This window comes from Mastigoproctus giganteus, chromosome 4, assembly GCF_048544385.1.
Source record: "Mastigoproctus giganteus isolate SK-2022 chromosome 4, ASM4854438v1, whole genome shotgun sequence".
Lineage (NCBI taxonomy): Eukaryota > Metazoa > Arthropoda > Arachnida > Uropygi > Thelyphonidae > Mastigoproctus > Mastigoproctus giganteus.
The window spans coordinates 45,273,839-45,291,701 of NC_143578.1; the positions used below are offsets into that span (position 1 = coordinate 45,273,839).

Below are 17,863 nucleotides of genomic sequence, written 5' to 3' on the forward strand. Positions count from 1 at the left end.
TCTCAGAACATAAAAGGGCAATCTGTTTGGCAGATGTGGAACACTCAGCTATCGCCAAGCATGTCTGGACAACCCACCACGACATCGACCCACACCGCGATGTCGTGGTTGTGGACAAGGCGTACCTGGTTGGAATCGCTAAATATAAAATGCTCGGATACCTCTTTGAACAGGAACAGTGGTTGTCAAGTTAACCCCATCACAGAGTCAGTAATTCTAGCCATAGACAAACGCTGGCCACGTCACCACCATACGTCACAGCCACAAACATCAACAAACAATTAACCACGTGCCTCACACACCATCCTGGCAGTGCATCTCTGTTCCAACTGCCATTCAAGTATTTTAATCCGATGATGGCTGCCACCCAGCCGAAAGCTAATTTATTTATTGTGGTTTTATTAATGCTCTGTGTAACAAAAATAAAAAAATTTTCGCATTATGAATCCAGAGCACGTAGGCCTCTTTAATTATGTACAGACTATTCTTGGCCAACCAACATACGATATGGTCGTGAGGCTCCAGAAAGATTTTATCTTCATAGCCCGTAGCAGGCAACACCTGAGGTTTGCACATAGATGCAAAGCTAACTGGATTATACCGAAAGGGTTCCGCTACAAACAACCGTTTCCTAATGAGCGTATGGGACGTGCCTGTCGGAACTTCGGCTTCAGAACTCTGCGCATATGGATCGGCTGCCTCCATCGTGACATACAACGTGCTTCAGAGAGCAAAGCAGCCCTACTAGCCGACCTTAAGGCTCTGATTCCCGATCCTATTTACACCAAGGTAATCAATACTTTATGTTACCAGGCCGTCAGAGAATCAGATCGTTATTGTACCTGACAGAAACGTAAGTTCAATACTTTAATTAATGAATCCCATCAATTTTGTCGCCAGCGTAATGCCCCTCTCACAAATTGCACCGATTTCATATTGAACCTAAGCAGCAAGCAGTTATCTGCAGAACAAATAAACTTATTGACCCTTGGCATGACATTTGCCGTTCTTCCAAAGCACCCACCGATCACCGACATCGCCTTGGGTGTGGAAGCAAGCTTATCACGCCTCCCAGAAGATGTAGCCAACGCAATCCGCTTAAAGACTGCAGCAGTTCTACACCATGCTCGCCCCGTTTCTTCAAACCTCAGCCATATACAGATTTCTACCCTCAAGGCACTGAAACAGGATTCGTTCATCGTCATTCTACCGGCGGACAAAGGTCGTCGTACGGTTGTAATGAACCACAGATTACATGGCGAAAGCCTTACTGCTCTTACGAGACACTACCGTCTACAAACCCTTAACCGTCAACCCCAACAGGGCTTTGGAACGATGAGAGTCAGAGGTGAATATCCTCATCAACACTTGGCTGAAGCAAGAGAAAATCACACAGTCAACCCGTAATCACCTCCGTGCCTCCGGGTGTCAGATCCCACAATTTTACGGCCTGCCGAAGGTGCACAAAGAAGACACAGCACTAAGACCTATTGTATCCTGCTGTGGATCACTGACTTACGAGCTGTCTAAATTTGTCTTGAGACTTCTTTCTCCTCTAGTTGGCAAGACCACCTACACCGTCTCCAACAGTGTTGAGTTCATAGAAAGGATCTGCACTATATCCATCTCGCAAGATCAATTCATGGCATCGTTCGATGTCGTATCACTCTTTACCTCCATCCCAGTGGAACTTGCCATCTCTTGTGCAAAACAACTCTTGGACAATGATGGAACCCTTAGCGACAGAACTAGACTGACGCCTGATGACATTTCCGCCGCCCTCAGACTGCTTAACAGGGGGTGCAATCATGTTTAATGACTCAATCTACCAGCAGATACATGGCACAGCCATGGGTTCCCCTGTCAGCTCAGTCACAGCAAACATCGTGATGGAGGAGTTAGAGGGACGTGCGTTTACACACACACCAGATCACATCGCCTTTTGGTGTCGCTATATAGATGATGTGTTCGTAGTCATCCCTAGAGACTCAGGTCAGCGACTCCTAACCCACCTCAACTCACTATCGCCCTTCATAAAATTCACGATTGAGCTGGAGTCGAACAACTCTATACCATACCTAGATACACTTATCCGGCACGAAGGCACATGCTTGAAGACGACAGTTTATCGTAAGCCTATGTGTGCTGGCCAATTTACCAACTTCCGGTCAGCACACGCACGGGGCCACCTCCTCTCCACTGCCCGAACTTTGCTAACTCGCGCCTGGACACACTCCAGCTCCGCAGATGAAAGACGCAAAGAGATCACCAGAGTCAAAGTAGACCTTACGAGGTGTGGCTACCCCATCGACGTCCTTGACAGGTGTGATCTATAAGCACGCGACAACATGACGACCAACAGCAACGCCAACAGTGACGAGTCATCCACGAGGGCATTCATTCCATACTACCCCAACCTGTCACAGCAGATCGGTAGAATCCTAAAATCACATGGGATAAAGTGCATCCAACTCCCAGGCAAGAAACTGCGTTCTCTCATTTCCAACATAAAAACACCTGTCCCCACCCTTCTACAGAGCGGTTTGGTCTATCACATCTCTTGCCGTGACTGCACAAGCTGCTACTTTGGAGAGACTGGACGTCGACTCGAGAAACGTCTCTCAGAACATAAAAGGGCGATCCGTTTGGCAGATGTGGAACACTCGGCTATCGCCGAGCATGTCTGGACAACCCACCACGACATCGACCCACACCGCGATGTCGTGGTTGTGGACAGGTCCCACCATTACCTAAGGCGTACCTGGTTGGAATCGCTAAATATAAAATGCTCGGATACCTCTTTGAACAGGAACAGTGGTTGTCAAGTTAACCCCATCACAGAGTCAGTAATTCTAGCCATAGACAAACGCTGGCCACGTCACCACCATACGTCACAGCCACAAACATCAACAAACAATTAACCACGTGCCTCACGCATCATCCTGGCAGTGCATCTCTGTTCCAACTGCCATTCAAGTATTTTAATCCGATGAAGGCTGCCACCCAGCCGAAAGCTAATTTATTTATTGTAGTTTTATTAATGCTCTGTGTAACAAAAATAAAAAAATGTTCGCATTATGAATCCAGAGCACGTAGGCCTCTTTAATTAATTATATATCATGAAATGCCATAATTAGTCTGTGATGTAATGAGCTGTGTTACATCACACATTTACTGTACTATATATTTATATTTATTTATATATTTTTTGAAAGATTTGCTGTATATTTAATTAAATATATACTTTTGATTAAGAGAAATATAATGATACCTACTTCTGTTTATTTATAGATAAAACAAACTCAAGGAAATGTATTTACTGATGCACTTCCTCCTTGGTTACAAAATGATGAAGATGCCAATGTACTTTCTCCTTCTGCTTCTACTTCTGGAATTGGTTATACATCTGCTTCTGCGGTTGGTCCAACAGAAGCTGATTTTAAAAAATATAGTAAATATTCAGTTCCTTTTATTTATCATTGCTGAAATACATATACTGGAAACCATGCTTTTGTTCAAAATGATTATAGGTGGCAGCTGTCAACCTTTTCATTATATATTAATGAACAATTTTAGCACGTTATGCTAGAAGCTTTCCAGTAGTATATTTTGTTAGTACAGTCGAAGCTCTTTGTAGCGACCCTCTTTATAACGTTCCATGTGGTTGGTACCAGACAATTTCTCATTAATGTAAAGCTGTTTTATGAACAATCAATATAAAGACCATTTTCTCATTCCCCTGGGGGTCATTATATAGAGCTTCAACTGTATAATAATTCTAACTGCAAGCAGTGTAAATGCACTGCAGCACTAATTTGCCTAGAGAGTGTATAAATACAGCGGACACCTGATTATCCAGGATGGTTGGAAAATAATCAGAAACCTGGATAATCCATAGAATGAAAGAAAAACAAACTTGTAAATGTGAAAAAACAAATTTAATTAATATGACAAAAACACATTTAACAAGAAAATTGAAAATATGCTCATGCTGTAGTATATTTTTATAAGTATGAATACATAAAATACTAGAGCATACCACATCATGAGATTTGACATAAAAATTTAATAGGTATGTTTTTTTTCTTTTTTTCCTTGGTTTGGATTTCAGGAAAGCTTTTGATACTGTTGAACATGGAAGACTGCTCTACAAATTGGAGCGGTATGGCATTAAGGACAAGTTACTGCAAGGGATAAAGGGATGGTTGAGTAGGAGATGACAGAGAATGGTAATAAATGGACACTGCTCTATGTGGACTAAAGTTATTAGTGGAGTGCCCCAGGGTTCGGTGCTGGGCCCATTGTTGTTTTGTGTTTTTATCAATGATATTGATGAAGGTATATATCAGGCCTAATGTCCACGTTTGCAGATGATACAAAGGTTGGCAGGTTGTTAATGATAGTAAAGACAGTCTGCTACTGCAACAGGATCTAGAAAAGTTAGGCAGATGGGCTGAGAAGTTGTTGTTGTTGTTATTTGGTTTTTAAGAGCATTAGCAACTAAGGCCATATTGCTCCGGGGAAATGTGGTGGTCATTTCCTGACCTTTCTGCACCTTCCGTATTTGGTGGTCACGGTCTCGAACCCCGGTCTAATCAAGAAGCACGTGCCACGCACTGCTGCTCCTGCCCACAGAGGCGCCAGCTGAGAAGTGGCAACTGAAGTTTAACATTGACAAATGCAAAGTACTCCATATGGGTAGCAGTAACCCAAGAGAAACGTACCACCTGTGTGGTGCTACACTCAGGGAGGTGGAGAATGAAAAAGACCTGAGGGTAATTGTGCAGTCAGATATGAAGTTCTCTGAGCAGTGCAGATGGGCTGCCAGAGCAGGCCATGGAGTTTTGTCAATGATATATAGAAATTTTGCTAGCAGAGACAAGGAGGTGATTATCCCTTTGTATAATGCAATGGTCAGGCCACACCTTGAGTACTGTATACAGGTCTGGAGGCCTTGTGTTAGGAAGGATGTAGGATTGCTAGAATGAGTACAGAGAAGGGCAACAAGATTGGTGAGAGGAACAAAGGGGTGCACTTACGAAGAAAGGCTTAAGTTCTGCAAGTTGCAACAGCTGGAGACTAGGCACCTGCAAGGTGATCTGATTGAGGTGTGTAAGACCTTGAATGTGTTGAACAAGCTGAATGCTGATGGAATTCTTCCTCATGCTCAGATTAAGAATCTGAGGGGGGCACAGATTCAAATTGAGGAAAGACAGTTGTAGAATAGATGTGTAGAAGTTTGCCTTTAGCCAGCAGGTAGTTGATTGCTGGAACAGACTTCTGTCTATTGTTGTGGAAGTTGATAGCTTAAATAAATTTAAGGCTGAACTAAGCAAACATTTGGAGTGACCAGATGGGTAAAATGGGAAGGGTTTTTTTTGGCTGATGCTGTATAAGCTTGCTTTCTTGCATCATATGCCTCAACTAATGCTAATGCTTCCTGTAAGTGGTACTTATTTCAAAGTGTCATCTTGTATAGTTGAAGAGAGACTCATTAAAGTTAGTTATTGATGAGCCGAAATTTTTGTTCAGTTGCGAGAACAATTCTTTATTGTTTTAACATGATGGATGCAATTTAAAATAACCTAAAGGAGATATTAAAATTAACTATACTGTAGTGAAGCTGGAGGATTATTAAAATATGACTAGTGCATGCTAGTATGTACAAAGCAAAAGTGGGGATCAGGTTTCTGGGAAATTCAAGGGCAGAAATATGAGCATGGTTCAACATGGTTCAATAAAGAATCACCCTGACCTAGCTGCAAAGGTGCTAGCCTGTTGATTCTTGGCACAGGTTTTAGTCCTTTTCTACATAGCCACCGTGCAGATTTACATATTTTTCCCATTGATGATGAGGCTACGGATACCGTTTTTGTAGAAGTGGTGAAGTTGGTCTTTGAACCATGACTCTGTTGCAGAAATGAGTGTCTCGTCATCAGGGAAGTGGATCCCCCGAAGAAATGATTTGAGGGAAGGAAACAAGAAGTCCGATGGTGATGCTGCTAACTATGCGAAATATGTGAGGCTCAAAGATGGAGTGTATGCGTTGTAGTTTCAGTAGTGCTGACTCTAACCAATGGCGGATCTTGAAATTATGTGAAAAGTCCACATGGGCTTTTCATGATCAAGTGATTTCGGCAGATTTTCGAGATCCACTGTTGGTTAGAATCAGCACATATCAGCACCACTGAAACTACAATCAACAGAGACTGCGGCCCCACATACACCCCATTTTTGATCCTCTCATACTTCGCAAGATAAGCAGTCAGCATTGCCAGTCATCTTCCTCAACCTTCTCCCATTTCCCCCTCTCTGGGATGCTCTCTGCCACTCCCTTGTCACCCTTCCACACCCCCACTCCATAACCTCGCATGCTTACATACTTGAAAGTCGATCCACACACATAAAACCACTGCTTAGTCAGTTGATTTAGTTCATTTAAAGTTCTTTTCTCTTGGTCAGTGCATGCAAGAAATTATATGTATCCAACCCCTGACCTCATAGGGTTCTTCAGCCAACTATCCCATGCTATCTTTTTCTGCTTAATCTGACTGGCCAGATGTGCATTCATCCATTTCAGGATTCTCCTCCTGCAATATTTTCTTAATGGTATGCATTCATGGCTTCTGTGATTTTTGCTTTAAAGTTATTCCATAATTCAAGTGTATTCACTCTGCAATTGGCCCAATTAATAGATGCCATACAGTACCTTAAACTGTCAAGGTTCCCTCTTCAGAAATTAAAACCTGTGCCTTTACCTTTAATTACTACATCTTTCATCTTCCAACTGACAACAGCATGATTACTACCTGCCAATAGTTTTTGTATTTTAAGCCCGGTGATGTCATATAATTCATGAGTAATGAGGTTAAGAATATTCTCACCCCTAGTATTATCTCTGACCTGCTGGTACAAATAATAATCATCTAGTTTATTTATAAAAAATTTTCCCCAAGGTGTTTCCCTCTCCCTTAATCCAATCAGTGTGGGGCAGATTGAAGTCACCCATAATAATACATTCGTGCTTGCTTGCCCATTCCATTTTGCATGTAAAGACTTGTCATATTCTTCACAGTCTGGTCTGTAGATTATTCCCACTCTCGTTATACCTTTGCTTCCAGCTAACTCACACCACACAAATTCTATGCTGGTAGATGTAACTTTAGACTCAGCAAAAGCTCTTTTTTTCAATCAGGCTGCTTTTGATAAGAAGCATAACACCACCACCTCTCCTATCTTTCCTAAATATATTATACATACCATAGTGGAACTCATCATCCTCAATTTCTGGATGGCACCATGTTTCTGCAAGCCCTATTATATCAGCATTAGTTGTCCTAACCAAGAGTTCAAATTCAGCCATTTTATTGACAACACTCCTGACATTACCGCAGACAGTATTTTTCTATAGAGTACTACTCTGACACACCCCTTAAAGCTATTTAAGCTTGTTTCCCTATCTTTCACATCCTGCTCATTTGAAGCGTTGCTACACTCAGACCATCTTGCTAACATCAGCAGTTGTGGCAACAGACAAAAATTCTTGAGGTGTAGCGCAAGCATTACTTTGACCCATATCATCAGATAAACATGGATCTATATTACCCTGCTCCCTCCTAACTAGCAGTTACCCTAAACTCTTAAGGTATCCTTCAATGATACTGGCAAATATCCTTGTGCCACCTTTGTTCAAATGAATATCATCTCTAGAAAATAGATTCCTTCTACGTACAAGTGCAGGGCGCACTGATAAAAATTTTCTCTCTAGTCTTGCAGGTTCTTTCAAGTCTTGAGTTAATCCACAAGGCTTTCAGCATATAACACTGAACAACAAATTTTGGGTCATATCATGTTATGGGCATGAAAGTAAGTTTACTTTATAGATTTTGGGGTGCTAAACACGGAAATTGCAGAAGATTAAAGAAGCACTGCAGGATCATCTAGACAAGACTTCAGTTATAGCTCGGACACAGCATGGTTTTGTTAAGGGGAAGTCTTGCCTGACCAATTTGATTGGATACTATGATGCAGTCACAAACAAACTGGATGCAGGGAATAACTTTGATATTATATACTTGGATCTTAGAAAGGCTTTTGATACTGTTGCACATGGAAGATGGCTGCACAAATTGGAGCAGTGTGGCATTGGAGGCAAATTGCTGCTATGGATAAAGGTGCGGTTGAGGGGGAGAAGACAGAGAGTGGTAATCAATGGACACTGCTCATCATGGACTAATGTTATTAGTGGAGTCCTTCAGGATTCAGTGTTGAGTCCATTATTGTTTTCTGTATTTATAAATAATATTGATGATGGTATATCAAGCTTAATGTCCAAGTTTGCAGATGATACAAAAGTTGGCAGGGTTGTTAAGGACACTAATGACACTATGCTGCTGCAACAGGATCTGGAAAAGTTGAGCAGATGGGCTGAGAGGTGGCAAATGAAGTTTAACATTGACAAATGTAAAGTACTACATATGGGAAACAGGAACCCCAGAGCAACGTATCAACTCTGTGGTACTACACTGACAGTGGTAGAAAATGAAAAGTACCTGAGGGTAATTGTGCAGGCAGATATGAAGTTCTCTGAGAAGTGCAGACAGGCTGCAAGAGTAGCTTATCAATGATATACAGGAATTTTTTTAGCAGGGATAAGGACGTGATTATTCCCTTGTATAAGGCAATGGTCAGGCCACACCTTGAGTACTGCATACAGGTCTGGAGGTTGTTGTTGTTTTTTGGTTTTTAGGAGCATTAGCAACTAATGCCATATTGCTCCGGGATATGCGGTGGTCATTCCCTGACCTTTCTGCATCCTCTGTATTTGGTAGTGACGGGCTCGAACCCCGGTCTAATCAAGATGGTTTGGAGGCCTCATTTCAAGAAGGATGTAGAGCTGTGGAACGAGTACAGAGAAGGGCAACAAGATTAGTGAATGGAACAAAGGGTTGCTCCTGCAAAGAAAAGGCTTAAGTTTTGCAAATTACAGTGTCTGGAGACTAGGCACCGGCGAGGTGATCTGATAGAGGTGTATAAAGCCTGGTTTGAGCATGCTCAATGCTGATGGGATTCTGCCTCTTGCTTAGAATAATCACCTGAGAGGGCATAAATTCAAATTGAGGAAAGACAGATGTAGGATAGATGTGTGGAAATTTGCCTTTAGCCAGCGGGTAGTTGGTTGGTGGAACAGACTTCCATCCCTTGTTGTTGTGGAAGTTGATAGCCTAAATAAATTTAAAGCTCAGCTGGACAGGCATTTCGAACCAACGGAGGGGTGAAGAGGAAGGGTTTTTTTTTGGCTGATGCTGCATAAGCTTGCCTTCTTGCATCATATGCCTCTACTAATGCTAATGCTAATTGTGCTTAAAATGGCAGATTGGCTCTTATTTTCGAAAAAAGTAGATTTTTTATGTTTATACAAGGTATTTTTTATTTATATGGCAGTAAGATGTAGCTACGGATATATCTGTATCAGTTACAGGACCTTTTCACCTTTTGCTTGTAATCAGCTTTGGGAGCATCAATAATTAATCAGCTAACATGGCGGCACTCCATTGCTGTGATGCCTTAATGGAAGCTCTGACCACGTTTGTCACTGATGGCACCACAGTTAGGCGGGAAGAAATCCAGGTGTGAGTGCAAGAAATGCAACTTCAATGACACGTTGCACCCGTTTTTTGTAAGAAGTAATGAGATCTTCCACAAGCTGCCCGTAGTTGCCGGCTTTAACATTTTCTAAAAAATCAGTCAAAACATTTCGAATGGCTTTCCACGCCGATTTCTCGCTATCACTAAGAATGCATTCGAACTGTTCATCTTCAAAAAAGTTGCCTTGTTTGTGTACCAATGAAAACACCTTCCTTAATCTCTGTACTAAGTCTTGGGAATTTCTCTTGCAAGTATGTGAATGCAGGATCATTCACTCCCAAAGCTGTCATAAAATTTTTCATGAGCCCCAGTTTGTGGAGTGGTGGAAGCAAAACTTTATTTGGATCTACCAAAGATTCAAATACTACATTCTTCATTTCAGGTGTTAATGATTTTCGTCGAGGCCAACTCCTCTTCTTGTAGTGCATATCCTTGGCACGACTATCCCACTCACAGAGAAGCAACAATACTTAGTGTAACCCTTTTGTAGTCCTAATAAAATGGCGATTACCTTTAAATCACTACATATATCACTCATACTTCTGATAGTGTACACCTAAGAGGCTGTTCTCCCTGTTTGCGTATGCTTCTTTTTTTATGGATGGCATACGCAAGAGGTATTGAAGGCAGCATATAAGGCTACCCTTAGAAATATCTATAAATAGTCGCTATTCTTCAGGAACTTGCTTCATGTTCATTGCTGCCATTAGACCATCAACATCCTTACAAACAGCGAGTTCACCTTCTGTTTGATAGAATTTATCATAGTCTTTATTTCGAGTATGGAATGTTGTCACTTTCACAGAATGATCTAGAAGATTCCACTGTTGTAGCCTCAAAGCCAAAAGCTCTACCTTATTCTTCGGCAGTTGGAATTCCCTGTTGAGGTCATTAAGCTCACCTTCTGTGATCTTATGTGGTTCGGAAGGATAAAGGTTTCGATAAAATAGTAGATCCCTTGATGTATAAGGCTGCTGTACTTCTTCGTGTATATCAAGTTGATGTTCATTAGTATCTTCATCAAAGTGTACAGAAAAATGGTCAGGTGGTTCAAGAATAGGTAGTACTTCACTGTGAGGCATGGGACGAATTGCAGGATGGTATATTTGGGTACATCACTGTCCACTTTTTCTTCATTGTCATCCCTTTTCTAATAGGAGGCACCATACAGAAGTAACAGTCTGTGACGTGATTTGTTGGCTCCGTTCATATCATGGGCACTGCGAAAGGCATACAACGTCCCTTTCGATACAACCACGTGTTGCATTTTGATGAACAGGTAGTGCAGCATATGTGTGGAGCCCAGTTCTTGCCCTGGTTGCCTACTTTATACCCAAAGTACAAGAAGTAGGTCCTTTTTGTGGCTCGAGTTAAGGGACGCTTTCTTGAAGCTAACAAGACTTCTCCACATACGTAACAGAAGTCATCTGGACTATTTGCACAATTATGGGGCATATCAATCTTACATGACAAATACTGCGCAAAATGTAGGAATCTCACAGAGCCATTAGCTGAGAACAAATCACCCAGTACTTAGCCGTATTTGAGGATTACTGCAACAGAGTTGAAGATGTATTTGAGGCGACAACAACTTATCACATGATGTAGAGTGATGCAACAGTTGTCAATCAGGTGATAATAGTGTTGTGGTACTGAAACTGTGGTGTTGCCATGCATTGTGCTGAGAGCTGTAGTTTTGATAATGTAGAATAACTTGCTAATATGAGACCCCAACTGTAATTCGAAAACAAGAGCTAATCAACAAATTTGAATATGATTTTCATGTTCAACAGCATAAAATTAATCAAGAGTGGGTATTTTCGTTTTCATAACATTTTACATGTTGACCAGTGTAATCCCTCCTATTGTGTCTGGGCAGGATTGCAGACACAGATACATACACATTCAGACCAAACTCTGCATTTTTTCATCGTGGTCTTATATTTATCCAGCAAATGGTAAGGTCCTGTTCATTTAATATCATTAGTCGCCACATAAACAATAATGCTATCTTTACTCCCCTTAAAATCTGACAGTCTCTTTGTAACATCATCAATTGTTGCGTCTGGCAAACACACCCTGGTTCTGGTCCACCTACCTTTATGATAAAAAATATTACTTGTTTCCCTGACAATATAGTCTCCCAATAAAACAGATCACCTTCAACCATAGCGGTATGCGCTTGACTCTTTTTATCTGAGACCCAAATCAGAGGTGCATCACTTGACAGGTCATGAGATACTTGAGTCCCTGGCAAGCTCTCAGTTTCATTTGTTTCTAGGGCAAGCACTTGTTTCTTCAGTGAGTCATATTCTTCTCATAATGCACCAAGTTCTAATTTGAGATTGGTACACTCCTTACATTGGGTGCAAAGAAAAGAATTGTCAGTTGAGCTAGGTTAGTCCAATGGACCAACCTTAGAATATATGCCAAAGGCTATGCAAATGATAAACTCTTGGCCTCACACTGGAAATGCCCACAGGCATTTCTGTCTGGGTCACGATATTCTTGGACTTTGTTGTATTGTAAGTGGATCTTGTAGCAACAATTATTAAGGTAAAATTTGAATTTTAGAAAGATTATGAAATTTAAATTATCAAAATATTACAGATATGGAACTGTTGACAAAACTTGACCCACTAGAGAAGTTAAATTTAAATCGCCGAACGAAAGCTACGTAGTTCTTGCCAAAATATCAATAACAAGGGCTATCTGAATATTAAGCTGTAGCTTTTCGATGGGCATCAGGCCACACATAATGATCCATGGGCTACAATGTATTATCACCCACTGGTGATAATCCCTAATCTGGACTATAGACTGCTGTTTGATATTTTTCTCCATGCTATTCTATTTTTTGTTAGATTTTTAGTCTTAACCAGAGTAAGCCTGCTTTTCTCTAATTCTTGCTTGATACCATCAATCAACCTTCCTCTGAGATTACTACTGTTCATTTTTGAATAGCCAATCTGTACTATATGCCAGTACATTTCATTCTTGGATTGGATATTATTTATCCAAAGATTTTCTCTTTTCTTCATTGTAATATAATCTTATTACTTCCATCTATTTAGTTCCAAATTTCCTAAAACTTTCACTTCTGAAGATTTTTGATCAGTTCTTTAATTTATTATTATCGTTGTTATTGTATTTTTTTTTATGGTAAACCCAAACATGAAAGGTTATGGGAACCTGTAGGACTTTTAGTATTGCACATTGGCTAAAGGGTTGAAAAGAGAGAAGGCAAACTAATCCTAAGAAAACTGGTAGACTTAATTATCCTGTCAATTAAAAATACTTGTATTATAATTTGAATTAAGTCCAGATTATTTCTTTTTGACTTATTCTTAATCATTTTTGCTGTTTCTCTCAGAGGAAATGCTGAAGGTCAAAAAACTGAACCCTAAACGAGTTGGTGCCAACTATGATTATAAAGTGACTCCGTCTGATGACTGGCTGCCTTCATTTGGACGTGTTTGGAATTTCAAAAGGAGAAAGAATTCAAAGTATGTTTATATATTTTTGCATGGAATATTACATAATGTTAGTGAAGTAAGAAAATAACAATAAAATAATAATTGTCAAAATAACAATTACATTGTTATTTTGACAAAAATTTCTATATAAACATGCAAAATATAATGAAACATCATTATCCTAAAAAAACTGGTAGATTTAATTAGATTTTTGATCTAATTATTATTAATGTACTCTCACCTTATGTAATAATATGGTATTTGAGGCACTGTAAACCATATATGACAGGGGGTGGCCAACCCACAGCATGCATGCACGCTTATTGTGGCCTGTATAGCCCTTTTTAGTGGCCTGCTTCTCAGTAATGCAAATCTTCCTTACCCCCTTTTTGCACATTTTTGGCCTGAAATAAAGGAAGTTGTACCATTGCAGTTACCATGAACTTAAAGACAAGGATGTTGTTTTATTTTTTGCACGTGCATAGTGTATCATTATTAGAAAGCACTTTCTTGCAGTTCAAATTCCCCTTTTATTACCAGAAATTATAACCCAGGTTTCAACTTGACAGGAACATAAAATATTTTTAAACATAAAACTGTTTTATGTTTAAAAATAAACTTTTTTTTTTATTGCAAGCACTTATAAATTTCCATTGTATCATAGCAAAAACATTTGATGGCACCAGGGGCTGCTCAGTGTTGGGACGATATTAAATTTGCTAGCTCTCAATGTGCCCCTAGGTGGCCAGCAAAACGTTTTCAGTTTTCGACATATGCACACACTGCAGAAAAATTTGCCACCCCTGATCTATAACATGACTACCTTTTATTTTCTACTTTTGTGGGTCAGTAGCCAATACTGGTTGTAATTGTGGACATGTTTGTTGAAGAATGAACCATGCACTTTTAAAAGCTTGATACACAAATTCTGTTAAAGTTATTTCCTATGGAAAAACATAAGGTCCATTATAAGACAAAGCTTAAAGTTAACTGCAGCCATTATCAACCCACTGCAGGATGGAAGCCTCCTCAACAATTCATGTTGAGGGAAGTGGACCATAATCTGCCATGCTGGTCCAGTGCGGGTTGGCAGATCGACCGTATTTAGCAGTCAGGGGCTTGAACCCCGGTCTACTCAAAGAGCGTGTGCTACTGCACTCCCGCTCCTGACCACTTGGCTACGGAGGCAAAGCTTACTGAGATAGAAAAGAAATGAAAAGGTGTGCACTTGCATTATGTAACATTTGTATACAAGATACCACATCAATTCTATTTCATTATCCTCTTGATTTGATTGCAACAATGATTATTATTTTAATGGATGGTATGTAACAGATTTTCTCAATTTCTGTTTTTTTTTAAAATATAATAAATAGATAATAAATAATAAATTTTATTTGTCAACAGACAAACAGCATTGTACAATAACACCGATTTTTTTCCCTTGGTATGAAATTGGTTGGTTTTTCTTTCTTTTTGCTTGATGGGCAAGAGAACAAAAATGTTCAAGCACATATCCCCCCCCCTTTTTTTTTGTAAAAGTACATTTTTGATTTCTTATATAAAATAAGAAAATATCTCACAAAATTTCAGCTTAGAGGTTATGAGAGTGTCATGCAACTATTAGTTAATATTCAAGTTGCACTCAATCATTTGGTCAGGAGATTGTCATGTCATGCACTGACTGGTTGAAAAATATCCATATCATATTGTCGTTGTTGGGTTTTTTTAGTTGTAACTTAGGTTGATGATGCACCATATTACATATGGTGCATCAGTGGCATATGTAATATGCCATTAAATTCTATGTTCTGTGGCTGAATTACTGTTTGCTGGAAAAAAAACCCAGAGTTTCTGGGAGAAAAAACCATGCTACTACTCTCGCCTGAGACCAACTAACTCAGATAAGTTGGGAAAAAGACCCATAAAAATTCTGTGCGATTCGAACTGAGGTCTTTTCCACCCAGCGTGGGGAGGACAGTAATTGTACCAACCATATTACCCACGAGGGTTCCATATCATATCTGACCTACCATCTTATTGTGCTCTTACTGCTTGATATTTTAAAATTGTGTTGTTAGTTCTGATTCATTTTTGTGTGGGAAATTGACTTTGAAATTTCCAGAACATAGATTAACTCTGATTAAGAAAGCATATGCATTATACTTAAGATGCAAGGTTACAGATGGGTAAAAACTAGACTCCATACATGCATTGCAGTTCATGTGCTAGACCATTGAGAGGAGGGTTGCAGGGCTTGTATTCATTGATGTTACCCTGCTGTTCTGATAATGTGGAGTGTGCTGAAGAACCATGTACTCATAAGTGATTGCTGTTTCTGTTTGATTCCTATATCTGTATTTTCTTCAAAGTCAAAAACATTCCATGCTGTATGACCAGTACCTTATGAGGAAAATCAACCGATACCTCGACCACCTGAAAGCTAAAGGCCTTTGAAAGAAGATAATTATGTGATGACTCAGACAAATAATCACTCTTTTAAAATGGTAACTGCCAATTTCCTAGACAGTGTTTGAGCAGAAAATTATGGTGACTACCTTTCTTGCATTTGTATTTAGATTTTTTTTCAATCAGATGTTATTGGGATTGAAAGATTTATGATGTGTTGTCTCATGCTAGCTTTTCCCAAAGTGTGATCTGTGGCCCCTTATCAGTCCTACCAATCCTTAGAAAATATAAAAATAATTGCATGATCCTATTTATTTATCATGCAATATTCAAGAAAACAGCAAGTCATGACATATAAGTGTGAAACTAGTTTCTTGTCTTTGGTTATTTTCAAAAACAAATATAGAAGTAGGGTTGAACCAAGATTTAAATAAAAAAAATTGTCATTTATTGCTAACATAAAGTTTATGTTAAAGTCTAACATAAAGGTTAATGTGAACATTGATATCGTTTAACATTACTGTGCAATGTAATCCTCTTACATTAATCCTCTTCTTAGTTATTTAAAACCTGCATAGTGAACACATAATAAATGACTTATTTATGATTAAATAAAGAGTGAAAATCTATTCGTTTTCATTTATTCATTTTTTAACTGTTTTTTATATGCATTTATATTTTTGGGCTACAAAAAAAAAAGTACTGGGAAAACCAGTTCCTGGTTTTATAAATTTTGAGAAAAAACACTGCCCTGTATGATTTTACAGAAAGTTTACTTTTCTTCTGCATTTCAATCACTGTTATGTTTATCAAGTACAGACTTCCTTAATTTATGGACTTCAGAGCTGTTTTTAAATGACTCTATTTATCCCTAAAACAGAATAAATGTATGCTGAACATGTGATATACTAAGTGATTTTGTTTTGCCCTTTCAGGTAGTAGCAGTGTCTTTGTGGTTTCTATAACTTTTTTTTATTTAAAATATATTAGATTAATTCTCCTGATTATTTTTTCTTCAAAAAGAGAAGAGACCATACAGCTTACTTGAGGATTGATTTATTTTTTGCGAGTACAGCCCCTCTCAATACATCAGGCTCTATAACAAAAAAAAAATCGTACGTGGAGGAAAGTAGTTTTCATTCATCATTGTTCTTTGCAACATAATTCCCTACAATTCATTCATACTTAGCAGATTGTGTTTATTAAAGAATTTTCTTACTGAAATTCTACCTGCTGTGTTAGTCAAAGTAACTCACCAGTTAGAAAATGTTAGAAAACTTGGTTAGAATAAAAGTAACACTAACATATCAAAATGTATTCCTCCACTGCATAGTTTACACTTTTTTTTTTTTTTTTTTCTGTCTACCCTCCATATTACCCAGCATGTACTCACATTCTCCGTTTTGCACACCACAATATTGCATTGATTTGATTTTTAGTAGAAATGGAATATTTTAAATATACTTAGCCATTTTTAATAAAGTTATTTCTTTTTAAGGTAACTTTAATTTTTTTTCAAAAATATCAAGAGTTCTTTCTTTGTTTGCTGAATTGTGTACATTCATTTTAGACTTTAACAGCTCATAGTAATTTGCTGACCAAATAAGTAAATATGCTGTATTAACAAATATTGTTCTTTTTTAGGCATCAGTTCAAGAAGGAGCTGTGGCGAGCAAAGAAGAAGAAATATAGTAATTCAAAATTAAATATGTAAATAAATGATTATTATAAATTTCTGAACGATTAAATGTATTTATAATATTTTATGGAATTTCTTTGCCACAAAAAAAGGTTGCTTTTGTATTACATCACTTTCTCCTTATATACCAATTTTTCTCTTCAATTAACTGAAAAAAAGTTATGAGGATATAGTTTGTTTGTTCTGGCAATAGTGCTGAAATAGTATTTTATCTGCAGAGGAGATATATACAGGCAGTTTCTGCTTTACGAGTTCTTTTTTTTCAAGTATGAACATTAATTGTAATAAATAAATGCTAAACATTCATAAATACAGCATTTCAAATCATGCATAGCTATACAATACAGTACTACTGTGCATGCATTTATTTATTTGGGCAGAGATAAGGAGGGAGGTCAAACTCTTAAAGAATTTTGGAAAGAATTCCATATTTTAGATTCAATCAAAATAGGGAATTCTTTGGAATCAAATATGCAATCAAAATATGGAATGTTTGAAGCAGATCAGAGCTGACATCACTGATCTGCTTCAAACACAATGGAGAACTCACAAATGTAGACCTTGAAATGGCAAAATGTGAAGACGATGTTCCTTCCCTCTCAAGGGGCTTGATGAAGCATTTTTAACACAC

General features: G+C 38.6%; 1 protein-coding gene across 1 annotated transcript in view; it reads left to right on the top strand.

Moving 5' to 3' along the window:
- LOC150086687 (centrosomal AT-AC splicing factor-like) overlaps positions 1-17,247 on the top strand; it is a 54,660-nt gene extending 37,413 nt beyond the window's left edge. Inside the window, exons 7-9 of the mRNA XM_090372227.1 lie at positions 3,292-3,451; positions 13,022-13,154; positions 17,178-17,247. Coding sequence (XP_090228353.1) covers positions 3,292-3,451; positions 13,022-13,154; positions 17,178-17,247 — 363 coding nt within the window. The remainder of the gene's footprint in view (positions 1-3,291; positions 3,452-13,021; positions 13,155-17,177) is intronic.
- Positions 17,248-17,863: the final 616 nt, after the last annotated feature.